This window comes from Alligator mississippiensis, chromosome 9 (assembly GCF_030867095.1).
Source record: "Alligator mississippiensis isolate rAllMis1 chromosome 9, rAllMis1, whole genome shotgun sequence".
NCBI classification, from domain to species: Eukaryota; Metazoa; Chordata; order Crocodylia; family Alligatoridae; genus Alligator; species Alligator mississippiensis.
In genome coordinates, this window is record NC_081832.1 from 73,581,102 (window position 1) to 73,599,513 (window position 18,412).

Consider the following 18,412-nt stretch of genomic DNA (forward strand, 5'->3'; position numbering starts at 1 on the left):
ATGCATTGCGAGGGCATAGCTGCCGCACCCCTACAATAGCTGGGCTCTGTTCCCATCCACCGTCAACTTGAGAGATGGGTAGGGGAGTCTGGTGAACACCCTTGAGCAGTCCTCTTCAGGCAGTGCAATATGCACTGGCAGGATGTCATCTCCTGGCCCCTTTGCTCAGCTGTTTCCGCTATGCCCTCTCTCTCCATGAGGCAGGGGCCTAAGCATGGGATGCTGCCAAAAATGTTCAAAGACGAAGGTAGGGAAAAAATAAGAATGCACATCAACAGCTCTTGCTGCCCCAGGTCAAGCTCTTAATCCTCGCTCCAACACACTGAGGATCTGCAAGGCAAAGCAGGCTTTCAATGAAAGTTTTCAAGTTATGAATCCCTGATGCTCGGCTCTGAAAATCTATGCTTGATTTTGTTCAACCTTTCCTTCCGCTTTTGACATTCAGGAAAGAACAAAGGATCTGGAACCAACTTCCCAGGGAAGTGGTGATTGCTCCTACCCTGGGGGTCTTCAAAAGGAGGCTGGATAATCACCTTGCCAGGGTCGTTTGACCCCAGCACTCTTTCCTGCCCATGGCAAGGGGTCGAACTTGATGATCTGCTCAGGTCCCTTCCGACCCTACTAACTACAAAACACGAAACCCCAAACTCAACAGATCAAGCAAGCTGCTCTTGGATTTCTGAGGATTTTATTATTTGTTAAACTGTTCCCAGCATCCACTTTTCAGAATACATCACTGCATAATAGTCACTACTGTACAGGCAGAGCAAAGGGGTGAGTAATCACAGAGATGTGAGACCATGCACGTGAAGAAGGCAAATGAGGTTCGGTGGTTGAAGTATGATGCAATGATACTAAAGCGGAGAGGCGAGGACTTGATGACAGCGTTATATTTCTATATGACAGGATCATCTCAGCCAACCCTGTCTGAAGCAGGCAGAGCAGCCAGCACTCCTCTCCCCTACATTAGCTCCTCTTCCTCCACCACACCAACACAAGCTCCTCATCTTTACCTTTAAAACCCTTCCTTTTTTCAGCTTTCCCTATCTATCAAACCTCTCGTCTTCCAGGACTCGATCCCTCCCATTTCCCACATCAGCGGATGCCTCCCTCTTGTCCACTTCTCCCGCGGGCACCTCAGCCCCTGTTCCCAAGCCACTCTCCATGTGTTGGCAGACCTGCCTGCCAGAACCTGTAAATGCAGTACCTTTCTGCTTAAATCCTTCCCAGCAGCCTGCCTCTGCCCTGATGACACCGCTTAGGCAGGTGATGACCGGAGATGACTGCTTGTGTGCCAAACCCTCTTCCTTGTATTGTGGCCTCACTCCCCAGCTGCAACCCCACCTGGCTTGTTTCAGCCTCCTGCTGCATCCCACCTGACCCCTCACTCTCCAGGGCCAGGCCCTGCTTCTTGGCTCCTTCTCTGCACTACCTGCCTCCTGCCACTGCCATAAAGAGGTGCTGGAGCACACCCCCACCCAGCCCCTCTCTGACCCTGATGCCCAAGAGTTGCCAGCTGTCAGACGGGCTGTAGTTGCCAGCACCAAAGACCACATGCATCTGTCTACACTTCCTGGGGTCTTCCTGCGGCAGCAGAAGGTGGATGGAATAAAGGGGTTCTGCTTTATGATTTCCTGTGTAGGAAGCCCCCAGTCCCAGCACAGGAGGAAGAAAGAGACACGTGGGATTAATTACCCAATTTACCCCCCACTGATGCATGGTCCCACACAGTCCAAGTCTTGCAGCTCTAATCTGCGCCAGGTTTGGACAAGTCGCTTGTTCAGGTGTGGCGAAGAACCAGGTGCTGACCGTGGCCATGAGCAGAGTCCAGCTCAGCTGGCATTTAACTGACCCATCCTTTGCTCAGTGGAGCTCAGAGAAGAACAATGTGGTTATTGAAGCTATTCCGGTTGAGTGCTCTGGCATGTCTCACTCTTGGTGCCAGGGCAAAGCAGAATTTCTAGATACAAATTATAGAATAGATGTAGGAAACATCACCCCCTGCCCTCTTTTGTTTGGTAAATTTGGAAGGAAAAAAATATAAATATGGTTCAATTTGGAAATCAGTATTTTTCTGTGGCTCCAAGAGGTAAGTCTGCTAAGTAAGATTGGAAAAAGAAGGTCACATTTTCCATGGGCAGCAGTCACTTCTATGGACTTTCACCTGTTGCAGCCAGTCTCCTGAATTCAGGGATGGTCCTAACTCAGTGGCAAGAAAATTAAACAAATGATCAGGGAGTTGGCTTATAATAAGGTACAAAATCTTTAAATCCTGGAGTTTGAAGGATGTGCTATGCATCTATTCCCAGCAATGATTAGCCACTAAACCTTATGCATAAATACTTGTTCAGTTAATACAGAAGAAACAGAATAACACGGGCTTCTCCTCGTGTAAAATAGATGCCTGTCAATATACTAACCTCCTTGTCCTTGGTTTTAAACAGTGAAGCAGTTATAGTTACAGATGTGACAGAGATGGGCAATTTCCACAGGAAATGAGATCAGGTAAAACAGCCGCAGGCGCGAGTCTGAGCAGTCGTCACAAAAACAACAGATTGCAGAAGCACTGCACAATGACAGGCTCTAGCTGAATGATGTGAGAGTTTGTTAAAGGAATTTCTTTGCTCCTCACTAACATCCAATTCATCACCTCCTTCCACAGCAGGGGATTTGCAAAACCACTCCACGTATTCCTCTTGCAGCAGAGGCAGCCTGGGGACCAGGTTCTGACCCCAGCTCCTTACAAAACCCACTTGACTACTAAGGCCAGGGGAGTCGCATCAGCTTTACTCTTGGTCAAGATTAGACTCTGGCTTAGTTTTCCTAATGAACTAAAATTCAGCACCTCATTGTGTTTGGGGATGCAACATCTACTTTATCTTGGCTTTGCTGTGCCCAGGGAACCGTGCCTCCTTGTCACTGCTGTTGCCCAGTGCTGCCAAATCTCGTCACCACAGGGACACCGCAACACTGATTTCAGTGGCACCTTCTCCCTGCAAAAGTGATGACTCCTAGAAGGCCAAACCCTCAAGGTGGCCCTGCCTGTGTCCTCAGACATTTCCTGGGCTGTCACAGCTGCAACAACACTGCAACTCCGTAGTTCAGGTCAGTAATTACACCTTCAGGCATTGCCTTCACGAAGAAGATGATTGGCATAGTCAGAGCAGGATAGCCATTCCACTACCGACATGCCAATGCCAGCATGGAAAACTCCGCATGGAAATTTTGTTCCAGAATAAAAGAGACTTTATTCCAGAATAATTACTCTGCTTCAAAGCCAGTCTGTTTCCCCACGCAGAGGAACCCCACATGGATTTTCAAGGGGTACGGAGATGCATGCAACAATAAAGTCCCTCCTTTCTGGGCAGGAGTTCACGAAACAATGCATGGAGCGGTTCAGATTCACTTAAGCGTCGTTTTTCAATTCTAGTGGGGCACTGACTTTGTGCTGGTGCTGCAATGGGCCAAGGCAGTTCACCCAAAGTGGCACACATCTTGGCTACGCCAGCGTTTTAACTCTCAGCTTTAAATTTTCCTCATCCACATAGAAATACATAAATCCATGCAACACGGTGGACCTACCTTCTCCCTGTTGCTGTGTGCAGTGAGGGATCGATGGGCAGCCCCTCGCAATGCGGTTCTGTAGTTATAGAAATTCCCGGTAGGGTCCATCTGATGCTAGATGCAAAAATAGACAATTTCTATGTACTGAATCAGAAAACACTCAGATTCTTTTTTTACCTTGTCAGGGCATAAAACTAATTTTAAACACTGAAGATGTCAATATGGTAGGAATCTGGGAATGCCCAACTCATCCTCATTTTCTTTTTAAGAAGTTTGGTTTGAAGCTTATTTATCAAGGTGTTAAGACATAATAGTGAGGTTCACAGGTATTACTGCAATACAAGAGGACTCATTCACACTCCTCAGATCCCATCAGTCTTCTCAATATAAAACCCAAGTGAGACTCTTGGATGACAATCTTGAGGTCCTTGTCAGGAGCCTGGCCTATATTCTCAGAACACAAATAATGACACCCGGCATCCTCAGTGTTGGCTACTGATCTCTTTGTATAGATCTAGGTGGTTTGTATTTTCAGTGTTTATATGAAATCTTATTACAAATTCATTTGAAGAAATAGAATAATGTTGCATAATGGGAAAATATCACAGCATTGCTGCCAATATGCTGTAGATATCAAGCCAAATTCTTGCTAAAAAAAGGCACTGTAATCACTGCTTATACAAGACCAAATTCTGGCTGGCATCAGGATGGATCACCTGCAAGAACGTATAGTTGTGTCCTAATATAACTGCATAACAGCCCTTTACGTCAGCTAAGTGTTCCAGGGTGTCTTTCTTACTCCTCTTTGATGTGGAGGAGTTTGCTGGGGAGCAGTACCCCGTGCACCATGGCAATGATTGTGCACCACTGAAATCAGTGGGAGGTTTTACCATTGACCTGTTTAGAAAAGCATCAGGCTTCATCAGTCCCCTGTAAGGGATTTAATACAAAACATGCCCGTGTTTCGGCAAACTCCATCCAAGCCATACAACGCTGTCATCTGATGAGCGCCCTGCACAGGAATGACTTGGGCCTCTCTTTTCCTGCAATAGCACAGTTGGGGTGTTTCAATTCCTCAGGGCCAAGACAGGCTTTTTGTACAAGTGCATCATCAGCCAGAACTTCACTCCTGGTCTATAAAGAGTTTCTGCTTCATAAATCATGCAAGAACATGTTTGCTGTGAACATTCAACAACCACCAAGTCCAAAACCAAACAGGAATAGTGAGACTTCTTGTTTTTTTTACCTCAAGAATGAAAAATTTGGCTGTTTTCACTTTTGACCAGGTCTTCTTTAGCCTTGAAACTGGGCTCATGTTCATCCCAGCTACAAGGAAGGAAGGAGAGAGTTAAGAGTCAGGTGCTCTTTTCACATCCACTATATGAAGCCAAAATAGCCACGTCAAAGTATTTACTTACAGATGATTGCCATGAGGGAATTGAAGTTCCCGATGTTAAAGCACTCTCGGGCGACGTCAATGAAGAACTCTATGACTTGTGCTCGCTGCTTCTTTTTTGCAGGCTGAAAACCACAGAAACAAAACAGGGTAAGGGAAGTATACGCAAAATACTACTTGTGCCCTGCTTGGGGAAAACTGAAATTTCCAGCTCAATCAGCAGATTCTAGAAAGCCCCAACCACTTCCTAATCCTGTTGAGACTAATGGACATTTCTGCCTTCCAGTCTCCAGCATCAAAGCTTTCTCTGCAGATGGTGACAAAAGCTGCTGCATGTTAAGGCACACTCAACCGCTGAGCCAGGACTGAGATAGAAAGCCAGACTCCAGAAGATTATTGACTACAGAGAGAGTCTTTCCAAATGGCTCTAAAGCCATCAAATATATACAAAAATCCTCAATGCCATGGGTGAACCCTTGACCACACTGAAGTCAATAAAAATGTTACCACAGACTTTACTGAGGCCAGGGTTTCACCCCTTACATGACAACATCACTTTTGCTCTATGAATGGCTTTTTTCAAAAGACATTTTAAAAACCCCTTCCCTGCTTGCAAAGGGAAATGTATTGCCAAAAGAAATCTCCAAAGTAACTGCTCAGGGCAGAGAATGTCTTCTTTAATGCACAGCTGCAGTACAGCACCAATCAAAGGGATGGAAGCTTCCCCAAAATATATACTTGCTTATGCTTACTCCTTCCTTCACTCTCCTCTATCCAAGTTTTATACCACAGCCATCGTGCCCTGAGCACCTGCGTCTGCCTCCACATAGGAGAGCATCCCAGCACAAGCCAGTCGACCACATTCTCATCTGGTGTGGCCTTTCTTTTGCTGCTTTTAGTAGCGTGCTCCCCTGAATCATTTGGGTGGCAGCTGCAGTTTATAGCTGCATGAACTCAGACCCCCATGTTCTTTTCAGATGGGTCACCAAACCACCACCAAATGGCTATAATACGGGGTCATTAGCAAACCTGAGCAAACTTGAGCAGTCATTAGCAAACCTCAGTCTAGGAATTAGAGATTCCATATCCACTTACTGTTCCTAGTCTTCGTATTACATTTTAAAGCGGGTAAAACATTTGTTACATTTACAGAATCCAAACATATCTAGAGAGATGTATAGACACGAGCAACATGTCTAAGAGCCCTATGATGGGTACCAACAGGGACATGATGACAACAGTGAGCCTTGGAGCTCAGGGTCACTTTCATACTGCTCCTGGTCAGTTGGGATGAGCTTGATCTAAGATACATCATAGAGGGGGAAGAAGAAAGGTCTTCTCAGATGTCCCCATGGGATCTTCACAGACAGTGAACGTGATGGAAGGAGATGCAACAGGAATGGCCAAAGACCTGGAAGACCAACCCGGTGAAGACAGGATCACACAAGCTGAGATTACAGGGAAGGGTGCCTGGTCCACAGATCTAAGGGCAGAAGGGGGTCTCGGAGGGTGTGAATAGAGCTGATCTGAAACCAGGCTAGGAGGAAATAGGAGTTTCAGTCAAGTGGAGTGCAGGAGGGGATCCGGGACACAAGGCAGAACATTCAACGAGGTGTGAAGTGAAAGGGAGAAGGGAGACAGGCCAGTATTCAGCCTAGCTGGAAAGGTCCAAGACGTTGCGGGGGGGCTTAAGAACGAAGGACACCAGGATGTGCTTGTATCGAGTGGGGAATGAGCCAAGAGAGAAGAGTCAAGGTAGAGGGGTGACAGCGGAGGGAATTCAAACAAGCTGAGTGGCACGGAGGAGGAAATAGGGCTGGAGTGGGGGGGTGCAAAGTGGGAAGGGCTGGAGGCTGAGAGAGGTGGAGTGGGGAAGGGACAAGGCAAGTTCGGGGCAGCCCTCTTTTCTCTTACCTCCCTGAGCCACCTGCTTTCATAGTTTTTAGGTTATGGCAAAGGAGAGATGGGAGCAGGCTCATTTGGAGTTGAGAAATGGATTCACAGCACTGGGAAGACCGATAGTACAAGAATCCCTCTGCTTCTCATTCTCCACTGTAATATTTTGGAGAGGAAAAATAAACCCCCAAACTGACTCATCCAATAAGATGATTTCCCCCAGCAGAGCCCATCATTTCACAGCTCCCTGCCCTGCACAGTGTGCAGCAATAAAATGCGTCTTCCCCCCTAAAGCTCAGTTTGGTAATGTTTGTCATTTCCCACCGTGTACCTCTGAGCATAATATCATTAAAACCTATGCGAGCGATTTAGTTAGGACATGAAAATTAAATCTCAAGGTTTGCTTATTAATGTCCTGTCTCACACTAGCACATCAAGCACATGGTAAGAAACGGTCGTGCACGTTTCACTTACCATGCAAATTTCTGTTGCTACCAGATAGCAGAGCCTATTGAACCATTTCACATACGCCTCTAGGTTACTAGTCTTCTTCTGTTCACTGAAACAAGTCTGGGAGGGAAAAAAAACCCAACAGAGAACAACATATCAGTGTATTTCACAGAGGTGTCTGCTTTAAGATACGTGCTGCCGAAAAGCGATTATTTTTCATATACTTTTGTCACAAATCTCCCCTTCTCACACGCACAATGGACTGCACATTACGGATGAAGTTAAAGATGTCAGCGGGTGAGTAGGTGGGTGGCAGATGTGTGGGGTCTGACTCTGTGTGTCAGTTTATACAAGTCAAGGCAGCGAATGAAGAACAGGCCCATTCTACCTACAGCAAATGTTCACCAATGCAATTTATGCTGCTCTTTGTTCCCTGGAATATTAACAGCCTGATTGACTGCTGCAATATTCAAAGAGCAGCAATATGCACGGAAATACAAGACAAGCACAATATTCCCTAACACACAATCAGTGCATCTCTTTGACTCTATGACTTCCTATAGTTTAGCAGAAGCGATTGCCCATGGCATTTTCCTGGATGAAAGAATCACTAATGTGGTTAAGAAAAAGGATGGCGACTACAGCAGAAGACACTTGCACTTGCTTCTTTTTGGACAAATATATTGTTTCTTTCTTTCCTTTGGGATAATATTTTCTTGGCTGACCTGGTTCTGTCTCATAGGTTGCTCTGAAACAGGTCACTCAGATCCAAGGCAAACTTCAGTGACAAGATGTCTTACAATAAATGCATTCCCAGGGTTTGACAGTGCAGGCTAATGGGTGTGGGGACAGATTGTCAGCTGGTATCAGTGATCATCACAGCTCCATTGACTTCAGTGGAGCTAGTTTACCTGAGCTGAGGAGGTGTCCTCAGGGTTTCCACAATTCAAACCTCCTTTAAAAGTTCCAACTTTGATGAATTTTGAGGACCTCCTATCTAGGGCTCATGGCTATCTGCTTCCCTAAAGTATTTACATATCTATTAGCAGCCACTAGAGGGAATCAGTGAATACTGAATTTTCATTTTATTAAGGGTGATAATTTCCCATCCCAATGAAACCTTAAGCAAATATCATTAAGAGAGTAAACAGGCAGAGCTTATCTACAGGAAAATAAATCATGATACCATGTAAGCTGAGCAACTATCTACGGCTCATAAGGCGTAAGCCTAAACTAGAGAAATGCTGATTTACAGCTGTGGATGGGTAGGGTTTCATAGAAGCAAAAAGTGCCTTGCTTTTAGCATTGCAAAGAATTTCTGCAGAATAAATCTCTTTGTTTTAAAAGATTATAAACAGCAAATCAACAGAAGAAAAAAAATTAAAAACCATCTTTTAAAAGAGCAATCCCCAGTCAGTCAGTGGCAGAGGCCTGTAAAAACTCCATACACACGTTGTTTTTACTTCTGTGGTCACCGTCACAAGTCTCTGCAAAATTGGGCCTTTTGTCGAGAAGCCTCTGAGCATACCCACCTCTGGGCTAGAAACAAATCACATCGGGCAGCTTCGCAACAAATCGCATATTTTAATTTTAAACCATTTTACTGAACATTACTGCTAATCAAAGTGTTGTTGCTAATTAATTATAAGAAGTCAATGAGAACATATTTATGGTTTGGAGACAGGTGTGCCCCCTCGGCATTTGGAACTCAATGCTGTTACCTTGGTGCACGGATGGGTCAACACCTATACTGGTGTAAACTGCACCATTGGTGCAGACGGCTGCATGCGGTCAGGGGCTCTTCCTAGGCTTCACCTTTAGCGAACAGCTATTCAGGACGGAAAAGGACAGATGGCACCTAAACTGGTGCAACTTACACCACTAGAATTTTACCTCTACTTCTGCCATGGTTTTTTAATATCCTGGGCCACTGCCAATTGCACGGGTGCAACCAGGTTGTGCATCCAGGCCGTCAGTGAATAGGTACCAGAGAATGAAGCTGATTTGAAATGAGAAAGAACAGCCAAAGCCACATTAAATCAATCGAGGGGCTCTCATTGGGTTGCATACCACTCCTCCTCTCACTCCACCAGAAGAAGAGGAAGGGGGGAGCTGGGCAATATGGTTCTCTGCTAGACCCCGTGGACTACCGGAGCTGGTGTATCTTAGAGCAACCTTTAGGCTATTCTGGGTGCATCTACACAAGACGTTTAATGTGGAGCTGCCTAATTAGCTCTGCAGTAAACGTCTTAGTGTTGACACGTGCGGCCCTATTAGGCCACAATAAATTAATAAACTCTGCCGCAGGTTAGTACTTGTACATATAAGTACTATCCTGCTTTGGAGTTTTTTTGTAGTGAGCAGCAATGCATGTGTAGATGCTAACTTGGCCGGCTGGGGCACAGGGGTGCTTCAGGGCGGGGTGCACCTGCTGGCTAGCGCCGCATCGGAGCCCCCTCATGCCCCAGCCAGCCCCTCTGCACCACAGTGAGCAGAGTCGGAGCAGCCCCGGGCTGGCAGGCTGAGCCCCAGGACCCCCTGCCAGCTGGAGCTGCTCTGACCCGGCTCAACTTGCGGTCCCAAGCACACGTTCAAATGCAGCGCCCAGGAGCAACGAACTCCAGCACAAAACACACTGCATCAGTGTTTAAAGAACGTGTATAACAATGACCGCTATGCTCCTGTCTTATCTTGAAACATCTCCTATTTGTTGTGACCTCTGGAGTCAACACCGTTGGGTTTTCCACCTCTGCCATTACTCTCACGCTCTCTCTAGTCTTTATTTGAGACTCTCTCCGGCCCTCTGTACCTGACGTTGCTTTGGATTTGCTTCTCATTCTTAATTACTCTTTGTATCTTGCTGTTCTTCCACTGGCTTTCTGTTTCAATTTGGTGGCTCTAATGCAGGATAAAGGTAGGTTGCTGATATCTTAGTTTGTATTTTGGTCACAGAATCTCCCTGTTCTTTGGCAATCCCATAAAGCAGAGAGCAGAATGGCCAGCCCCTGGGGTGGAACCTGCTGACCTTAGACTGGCGCTGAGATTTTCCGTGGTGCTTAAAGAAAGTTAGGTGTCCAGATGCCGTCCACACATCTACAAACGAAGCTTGCACCTCGCTCCTCTAGCTTTGCAAATCCCACTCTCCTACACTCTACCTATGGACAAACTCTACTTGAAGTCAAACCCCCAAAGCATCCATGGAGTCAACAGGAGTAGCGCCTGCAGAACGACTGAAGGTTTTAGTCCGTAACCGCAATGGATTTTGAGACTCTGAGAACCATATCTGAAACAATGCGAGGCCAAATTCAGCCCCGCACTGGGCATGGGACTTTCTTCCCATCCTTCTGAAGCTATGCTGGTACTTCCACTTGGTAAGGGGCTGGCTCAGCTCGACTTCTCAGCTGGGCTCGGCAAAACAAACAGCCCTGCTGTGGGGGGCAGAAAATGCTAAAACAAGCAGCAGCCCTACAAAGAAAAAAAGAGTTGGTCTGTAGCTACGCCTAACGTTTAGGGCCTGAGCCAGGAAATGCTGAGCACCTCGACTCCCACTGTGATCAGCAGAGGTTGAGGGACTTGACAGAAAGGCAATGTGCTGTCATGAATTATGAGCAGAAACTGCCCCACAGAAGATTAATATCAGACCTAAATTCCACCCCGCCACCCCACCATGTGGTGGCACAACTCCCAGAAAGGCAGGAAAATGAGAAAAGTTAGCAAGAAGAGGAAAGACCCTCCCTTTGCTCCCCACCTTGCCCCAAGGGTCTGGAATAAAGTATGACTAGCTCCAGGTTTGCCTTTGTTATCCAACCTCATTTAGATAACAGAAGTTATTTTCCCAACAAGCAAAAGCTTTTCCCATTAAAACAGTCTCTAAGCTACTTGTAAGCCCAAGGCAGCACCTTCCTCAGTATATGTACATATTTTTGCAGGGCTCTTTTACTTGCAGCACGTGGAGCTCTCAGAGCGCTCCAACAACCCTTCAACATCAAAGCTCTTTTACAAAGGATGCTATTAGTGTTCATGGTCTTTGAAGGCATGGCTTTGTCCCAATAAAACCAAATGAAAGCCAGGGGAATTTTGCAGTGAAAGCAGAAGGGAGCCACGCTCCCCCATTTTTATTTGTCTATATTGTCTCTGCATCAGAAGCTATTACAATGCACAGTCTCTGGACAACAGATTTTCTCTTGCTCTTTCCAGTGTCAAAGACGGTAATGCTTATGAATTCAGAAGGAGGGACACATCCTCAGGGCAGGATTTGCCCTCATCTCTGTTAGGGGGGAATATATAAAAAGAATTCAAAATGTGTTGTGACTTCACTCCTGTTATTAATGAACTCATTGAGGCTTTGCACCAAAGCTGACGGGAGCCAGCAGGAAGACTCCCATCGACTGGATGGGCTTTGGCCCTGGCTCTAAGGTCCTGATCCTGTTTAGGAAATTAAAGGTGTTATGTAATGGGAAGCTACAGATGATTAACACACCGATTTGTAACAAACCCATTCTGGGTCTGGGCATGCATTAGGCCACATCACATACAAAACCTTCATGCCTTCGACACTGGAAACAGATGGCTCTGTACACCCATAAACCCACTGCCCTGATAAGAGGAAACATTACTCGGGGTAACACTAGGTGGGTCTTCCTCCTCCTCCACATGGCTTTTCATGGCTCAAACTGAAAGCTAAAATGATGGTGACCTATAGAAGTAGGCACTAGCTATTCCAGGACTCAAGACAGTGAAATAGGATCAGGCTTAGACACCTAAGAGAACTGGATTTGTCCCCTTGGGGTTGCATAAAGGTAGTCTACACAAATCCCTTAGCGGGTTCAATGGGTGGCCAGTCTCAGGTTTGAACATTTTCAGCGAGACAGAAATCCAAGGCAATGCCCTGCCAGTGAGAAAGCTCAACCATCAGCTTATCTTCACTGCATGAAAATGTCAGCGCACCCAGCACTCTTGCAATGGCTCTTGTGCCACACTCACTGTTCGCTTTGTGCGTCTCACCGCAAACATCCATCTAGAAGAAAGCAATTGCAGGAAACATTTGCCACATCCTACCTTGGTCCCATCCAGAGGATCTTTATGCACAAACGCCTGCACAAATTCTTCAGGCCCAATGCGACTCAGCCTTTCCTTTGGAGGGCAAAGAGAGTGAGAATGAAAATGCGCACCTAGACTCCTTATTATCAGCTTTGTCACATTTTAGAGTTGCTAGTCAAGTTTTTTGCTGTCAGCTTAACCAGGGATTAATGAAGTGCTATGCAGGTAGCTTTTCACTCCAACAGAAATCCTCTCAAAGAGAAGGCATCCTGCTCCAGTCAAGAAGGCGCTAGGCTGGGGGTCGGGAGGCTTTTCTGGGCTTTCACTGATCTACTGTGTGACCCTGGCCAAGCCACTTTCTCTCTCTCAGTGTACCGTCCACATGTGTCCCTGACCGTGCAGTTGGTAGTGTGCAGATATTTAGCTTTTGCTTGCTACCACTGTGCAGTAGCGGCGGCATCACATGAGACATAGCGTCTTGTGTAGGTGCGCCCACTATCTCCATTCCCCGTGTTGTGAACAGGGATAGCAGGGTTTGGGATCTACCAATAAGCAGTGACACGCGAGGGCCCAACAGTATCACTGTCCCAGCCCTGCCCGGACCGAAAGGGAGTAGTGGTCAGCTGGGCCCCAGGGCTGCTCGCTGTCTGTGCACAGGGGATGTCCAGTGTTGAAGGTGCAAGTGCTTAGATATCACAAAGTAATGGGCCTACCTCCCCACTGTCTAAGGGACTAGGATGCCAATTGCTGGTCCCCGAGCACACCTACAACGTGTCGATCGCCACTGGCTACAGGGACAGCTACCATATTTTTCTACATCACAAGCAAAGCCCAACAGGAGTTGCATGTTAAAAAGAAACTAGTGTTTGTGATCCTACCGCCGCAGGATCTCAGCTCCATTCCCTGAACAATCAGCTGCCCTGACAAGAGATCAGAGGCTGCGAGCTGTAACCTTTGGGGAAAGGTTTGCTTGACACGAGCGGTATGTATTTGGCTGACCTGCACAGTGTTTCTCAAATGAATTTTCATGGTACATGACTCGTCCTCATGCCTTACACACCTAACAGAGCTTCCCCTTGTACACTGGAGGGAGCTGCTTCCTACTGCACCCAAAACTGCCTCCCTGGGATTTGATGTCTATCAAAGGATCTCAAGTGCTAGAAGTGAGGCATGATAGTTTACAACAGTTTGCATCAGCATCACAATTATGTTGTGCTGGATACTACCAAGGCAAGCATATCTATTACTGAACAGAGCCTGAGGGGCCATGTTTTGAACTCAGACACTCGTGTAACTCCCGCTGACTTGCTCACGTACCCCAGGGCACAATTTGGTTCAAAAGACAGAAGCAGGAGAGAACATTAGTTATGTCTTTCTCTAAACAAGAGCAATGACTTCTTGTTGCTAGAGGGGGAAATATGAATATGCTGGTGTGGCCTACCAGATAGTGCCCCAAACTGGAAATCTGGGGAGCCACCTTCTGTTCTCAGCTCAGCCTTCATAGTGACCATGGGCAAGTCACGCTGCAGGTCTGTGCCTTAGTTTTCACATCTATAAAATGGGGATAATCCTGAGACTGCAGGATCAAGCACATGGAGATCTGCTGATAAGCTGCAGTACACAGCAGCCGGGTACTACTATGTGTTATGGGTGGCATTTTCAAGCAGGTATTAAGTTGGGCCCTGAATCCTAATGGTGTTTCAATAGGAAACTGGTATCTAATTCCTTCTGGTGCAGTGGAACAATGCTGGTGGCGAAGTGGAGTGAAAGCCCCAGGTTGCTCCAATGCATTGCAATTTGCAGACTGCAATCCAGTTAGAAGGGGCCTTATCTTAGGGTGAAGCTCTCCCATGGGGCGGGGGGTGGAAAACAAACAAGCCCCTGCCACATAACGCTTCTCTAGTCTGTAATGCTGTTCACTTCACGCTGTCGAAAGCTCTAAGTCCTAGTCGCGTGCTCAGAGAGGCTAAGTGAGCGTGCCTCCACCACGGGCTTCCAGTGTGAAGACAGAGGGAACAGGGTAGAGCAGCGGTGTATGCAGGTCACCACGTCTTTGCGGTCAAGGACACGTGGTGCCCACGTGCATAAGGGTCACCGCCCCATGCTGGTGAAGACCCCGCCACCACAGCCATGAGAGAGCGAGAGTTAAACATTGGCTGGGGAGCTGACTGCATTAAGAGGTGGGGAAACAACCTAGACTTGTGTATGAGCGTGGCCAAAGCCTCACATTTCAGGTCTTTGAAACCACAGACAGAAAAGGATCAAGGCACGGAAATGCTTCCTGCATCAGCCTTGGATGAGAACAACGAGAAAGCTTCAGTATCAAACACAACCAAGAGCAGAAGTCAGCCATTCCCTATCACTTCCTATTCGTGGGGCTCTCAGCTTTCTCCAGGTCTGAATGAACTAAACCTCGTGACCCACCATCAAGCAAGGAAGGACCCTCACTTCACAGACAAACCAGCCGGGGCAGGCGAAGATGCTAAGGGACCTGTCCTGCCAGATCACGACATCGTGGCACCTACCCTGATCCTCAGTCATTTGCTTTGATCCACTGAACCATGCCTCCTCCTGCAAAGCTCAGAGTCTCCCAAATATGCAGCAGCAGAGTGTGCATTTTAGCGGTGTTCGATTGCGGCAGGTGCCAAACCGTTCAAACATTACCTCTGAATGCAGAAGCTGGACGGCAGCTCTACTTACCAATTCCACATGTGTCAGCTGTTGAGCCAGCGTGTAGGGGTCACTGCAGACGCTCAGGATTTCTCTCTGAATTGAGGGGGGTTTACTTTTAAAAGCAACCAGCTTGTCAGAGACAGCCGCGCTGATCTTGACGATGCCGTCCTGCCCAGGGCTAAGGGTTGCAAGCTTCTGATCCAGGGTTTGCAAAAGCTGATTCATCTTTTTCCAGTAGGCCTGGAGAAAAACAGAGCCGAGCAGACGATGAACTTACGCAACCCTCCAGCACTCCACAACGGAGTCTTTTCGACTGCACTTTTCTAGTCCAAAACATCCCCAAGCCACCGACAGGTTACCTACCACCTTATTCTCGACACGTTCATTTTGGAATGACTGGCTGACATAATTACAGGTCCACCCTCGGCTCTGCACCGCAGACACCGGCTCCAAGCTGCGCCAGCCCAACCCACGGACCAGCACCAACGTAGCTCTGCCAGGGCCAGACTGAAGAGATTAGGAAGGAGAGATACAGCTCCTCCAGCAAGTTGCCCGACATTTATACTAAGGTGCCTTGGAGCTAGTTCTGGTCCCAACTCTTTAATTTGGATTGAGTGGCTGTACATATTAGTGATGTTTGTAATAATGAGCTTGGTCCCTAGTACTTGCGCTTCCCTCCATCCGTCCGCCTCGCACCCTGCTGTAGCATACCGGGGCTTTCAAGCACCAGGCCCTGCCAGGGGTAAGAGCACTGTGGGGCTGCGAGCATTTAATGTACAAGATGCTGATTTCTGTGAAGTGGAGCTTATCGAGTATCCCAGTCACTGAGGCACACGCAGGAGGCACCATCATCACCGGGCAGCCTTGGCTGACTTTGGAATGGGATTCCACGTTGTAATGGGAGCCACAAGTCCAAGGAACAGGCTGAAGCGCTCTTGTCACCTTTCACAACAGGCAGATGCTAATGTCATAAAACTGACAACTGGGAGACAGGGAAAAGGCCTCGGTAAGCAGAGATTTCTATTTAATAAAACCTACCCACAATGCAGGGCAACATTTTAGGGCCCTGTGAATTAATGCTTGGGCTAAATCCACAGCTGTGGCTAAGAAACGTTCAGCAGGTCGTGTGCATGGGGTGGCTTGAAGCCTTGCATCCTCTAAGCAGGCAGATCAGTGCTGCACACGCGCTCACCTTGCTGAGCTGGGTGTGCAGGGTTTGCTGCCAATGGCACCGTCTGTTTTAGCCAAGCAAGGCAGGGAGTAGATAAGCCACAGTTATTTGGGAACGCTGTTTGCAGCGAGGTGCGTTAGCAACGACACTTCCCAGCACAGGGAGTCTTACTGCTAACAAAGAGGAAAGCTCCGTAACTCTCAGTCAAATGGATGCAATTTAGCCCTGTGGTATCATTAATAGGAATGATTACAAATCAATATGCAACACAAGCCAACCAAGCAATGACTGTCTCCTCCAACGGGCTACATTGGATGTAGAGGCGCGGGTCTGTTGCTGCCTCCTGAGCTCTGGTATTTTAGAAGCTCATGTTTTTAGACACGGGCCCTAGGTTCAATTCTGCAGGGTCGGCTACGGGAATCACTGCGCACGAATGACTTGGGAGCTTACGTAGCGCATGGCAGCTTCCTTTCAGCTTCACAGCATCATTACCTGAAATGTTAGGAAAGCCTCTGGCAGACAGTAGGGACGCACGCTGCAGCAACTGTCTCTTGGAAAAGGACTGATCAGCGTTTTGTGTTGGTGACACTCCCGCGCTACGTGCCCAGATCATTAGGAGCGGGACCCCATGCTTCCCTCAATATGCAGCATGTCCAGCTGTGTCCCAAACCTGGATTTCTCCCATTAATTCACGGATTTAAAGAAGATGCTGACATCCGCCCTGTTTTCATCACGGTTACTTCAATACCACGTGCTATTTTCATTATTCCTTCTGCAGCTTTGGCTTTCCGACCAGAAGAAATGAGGTGCTGGGCCAAACTCCACCTCCTCTGCCCACGTCACTTCAACTGGGCTGCACTGAGGGCGAGATGAACAGGATTTGCTCTCAGTTATTACGGCTATTGCTATGCAAGCAGACACGTGGCTCAGCTTTCATCTACGCCTTACTCGCTCTGACGCAAGAGAAATCACCAGACTCGATTCACATGGGTCATTCTTCAAACAGAGTTTCATAGCTTTTGGGCGAGAGCTAAACCAGTCAGCGGTATCTCTGGTTTGCATCCATGCTGGTTTTCATGTTTCACCTGTGGTTCAGCATCCCTATGAACAGATCCTGTCACATTGATTTTTTATCGTGGGAAAACATTGATTTTCCCCCCCCCCAATAAAATTCTTATACCAAAAAAAACCTGTCAAAATTCCAAAATATTTCAGGTTTTTTGGGTTTGGTTTTTTTTTGCTGAAATATGTTAGGGATTGAAGAAGTTTCTTTTTCTTGAGCAAAGAAAGAAATCTTCATTTTCTACCCAAAGTAGACCATTTTTACAAACATTTTTAAAATCCAAACCCCACATTTTCCATCCAAAAGTAGTTTTCCAGGAAACGTTTCAATGAGTCCTATCTGTGGAGTAACAACGTTCTTCATTGTTCGGGTGCAAGACCAAAAATCAGCCCAAGATGTCTTGAATGATTCAAGAGCATTATCAAACCTTTTGGCAAACTTTGGTCTAAATATCCAGCTTCACTTGACTTTGTGGTGAACGTTTCGCATGCACCTAACACAGGCCGGGGAAAACACAGATGCACGTAAACCTGCTACGTGATGAAGAGTACTAAGAGAAACACCAACCATACAGAAGCAGAATTATTTATAAAGTGAAATTCTCCAAGAAGTGCTTTGAAAAGACTCATTTTGCCGAGCACATCCTCCAAGAAGCATTTCCATGTATTTTAAAGCAGTTTTATTGACTTTTCCCATTACAGATGTATTCCCTGCCTTGTTAACTGTGGCCAGCAAATGAAAATAGCACCTTCAATTAGATGCACTGCTCTTCTAGGCCCATCTGCTGGCAATTATCTCCTTGCAAAATGCTGCTCTGATGTACTGAAAGCTCCACACCAGCCCGCACGCTGCCCCCTTCTACAGCACTAACAGGCAGAAGACGAGCGCTCTTGCTTAGCGGTTAAGCAAAAGAGTTAAGTTTCACCCAGGAAAGCTCTCCAGAAGATAGCAGACCCCAGCAGGTTGCTCAAAAGCTCAAAGTTTTGCCTGAAAAACTTCCCTCTCTAAGTGCAAATCACAGCAGTCGGCAAGAAATGCTTCTCAGCAATAATGCACACCTTGCTAAGCACAGCTCAGAGCCTTTGCAAACTGTTGGCCAAAGGGCAGAAGAATACACCACTGGGGAAATTAATATTGCCCTAGGCAGCCTGGACCGAAT

The 18,412-nt window shown here is 47.1% G+C and overlaps 1 protein-coding gene across 1 annotated transcript in view; it reads right to left on the reverse strand.

Moving 5' to 3' along the window:
* RASGEF1C (RasGEF domain family member 1C) overlaps positions 1 to 18,412 on the reverse strand; it is a 99,053-nt gene that overhangs the window by 14,947 nt on the left and 65,694 nt on the right. Inside the window, exons 5-10 of the mRNA XM_059712888.1 lie at positions 15,047 to 15,259; positions 12,365 to 12,439; positions 7,331 to 7,426; positions 4,983 to 5,085; positions 4,811 to 4,890; positions 3,583 to 3,678 (exon numbers count right to left, since the gene is read on the reverse strand). Coding sequence (XP_059568871.1) covers positions 3,583 to 3,678; positions 4,811 to 4,890; positions 4,983 to 5,085; positions 7,331 to 7,426; positions 12,365 to 12,439; positions 15,047 to 15,259 — 663 coding nt within the window. The remainder of the gene's footprint in view (positions 1 to 3,582; positions 3,679 to 4,810; positions 4,891 to 4,982; positions 5,086 to 7,330; positions 7,427 to 12,364; positions 12,440 to 15,046; positions 15,260 to 18,412) is intronic.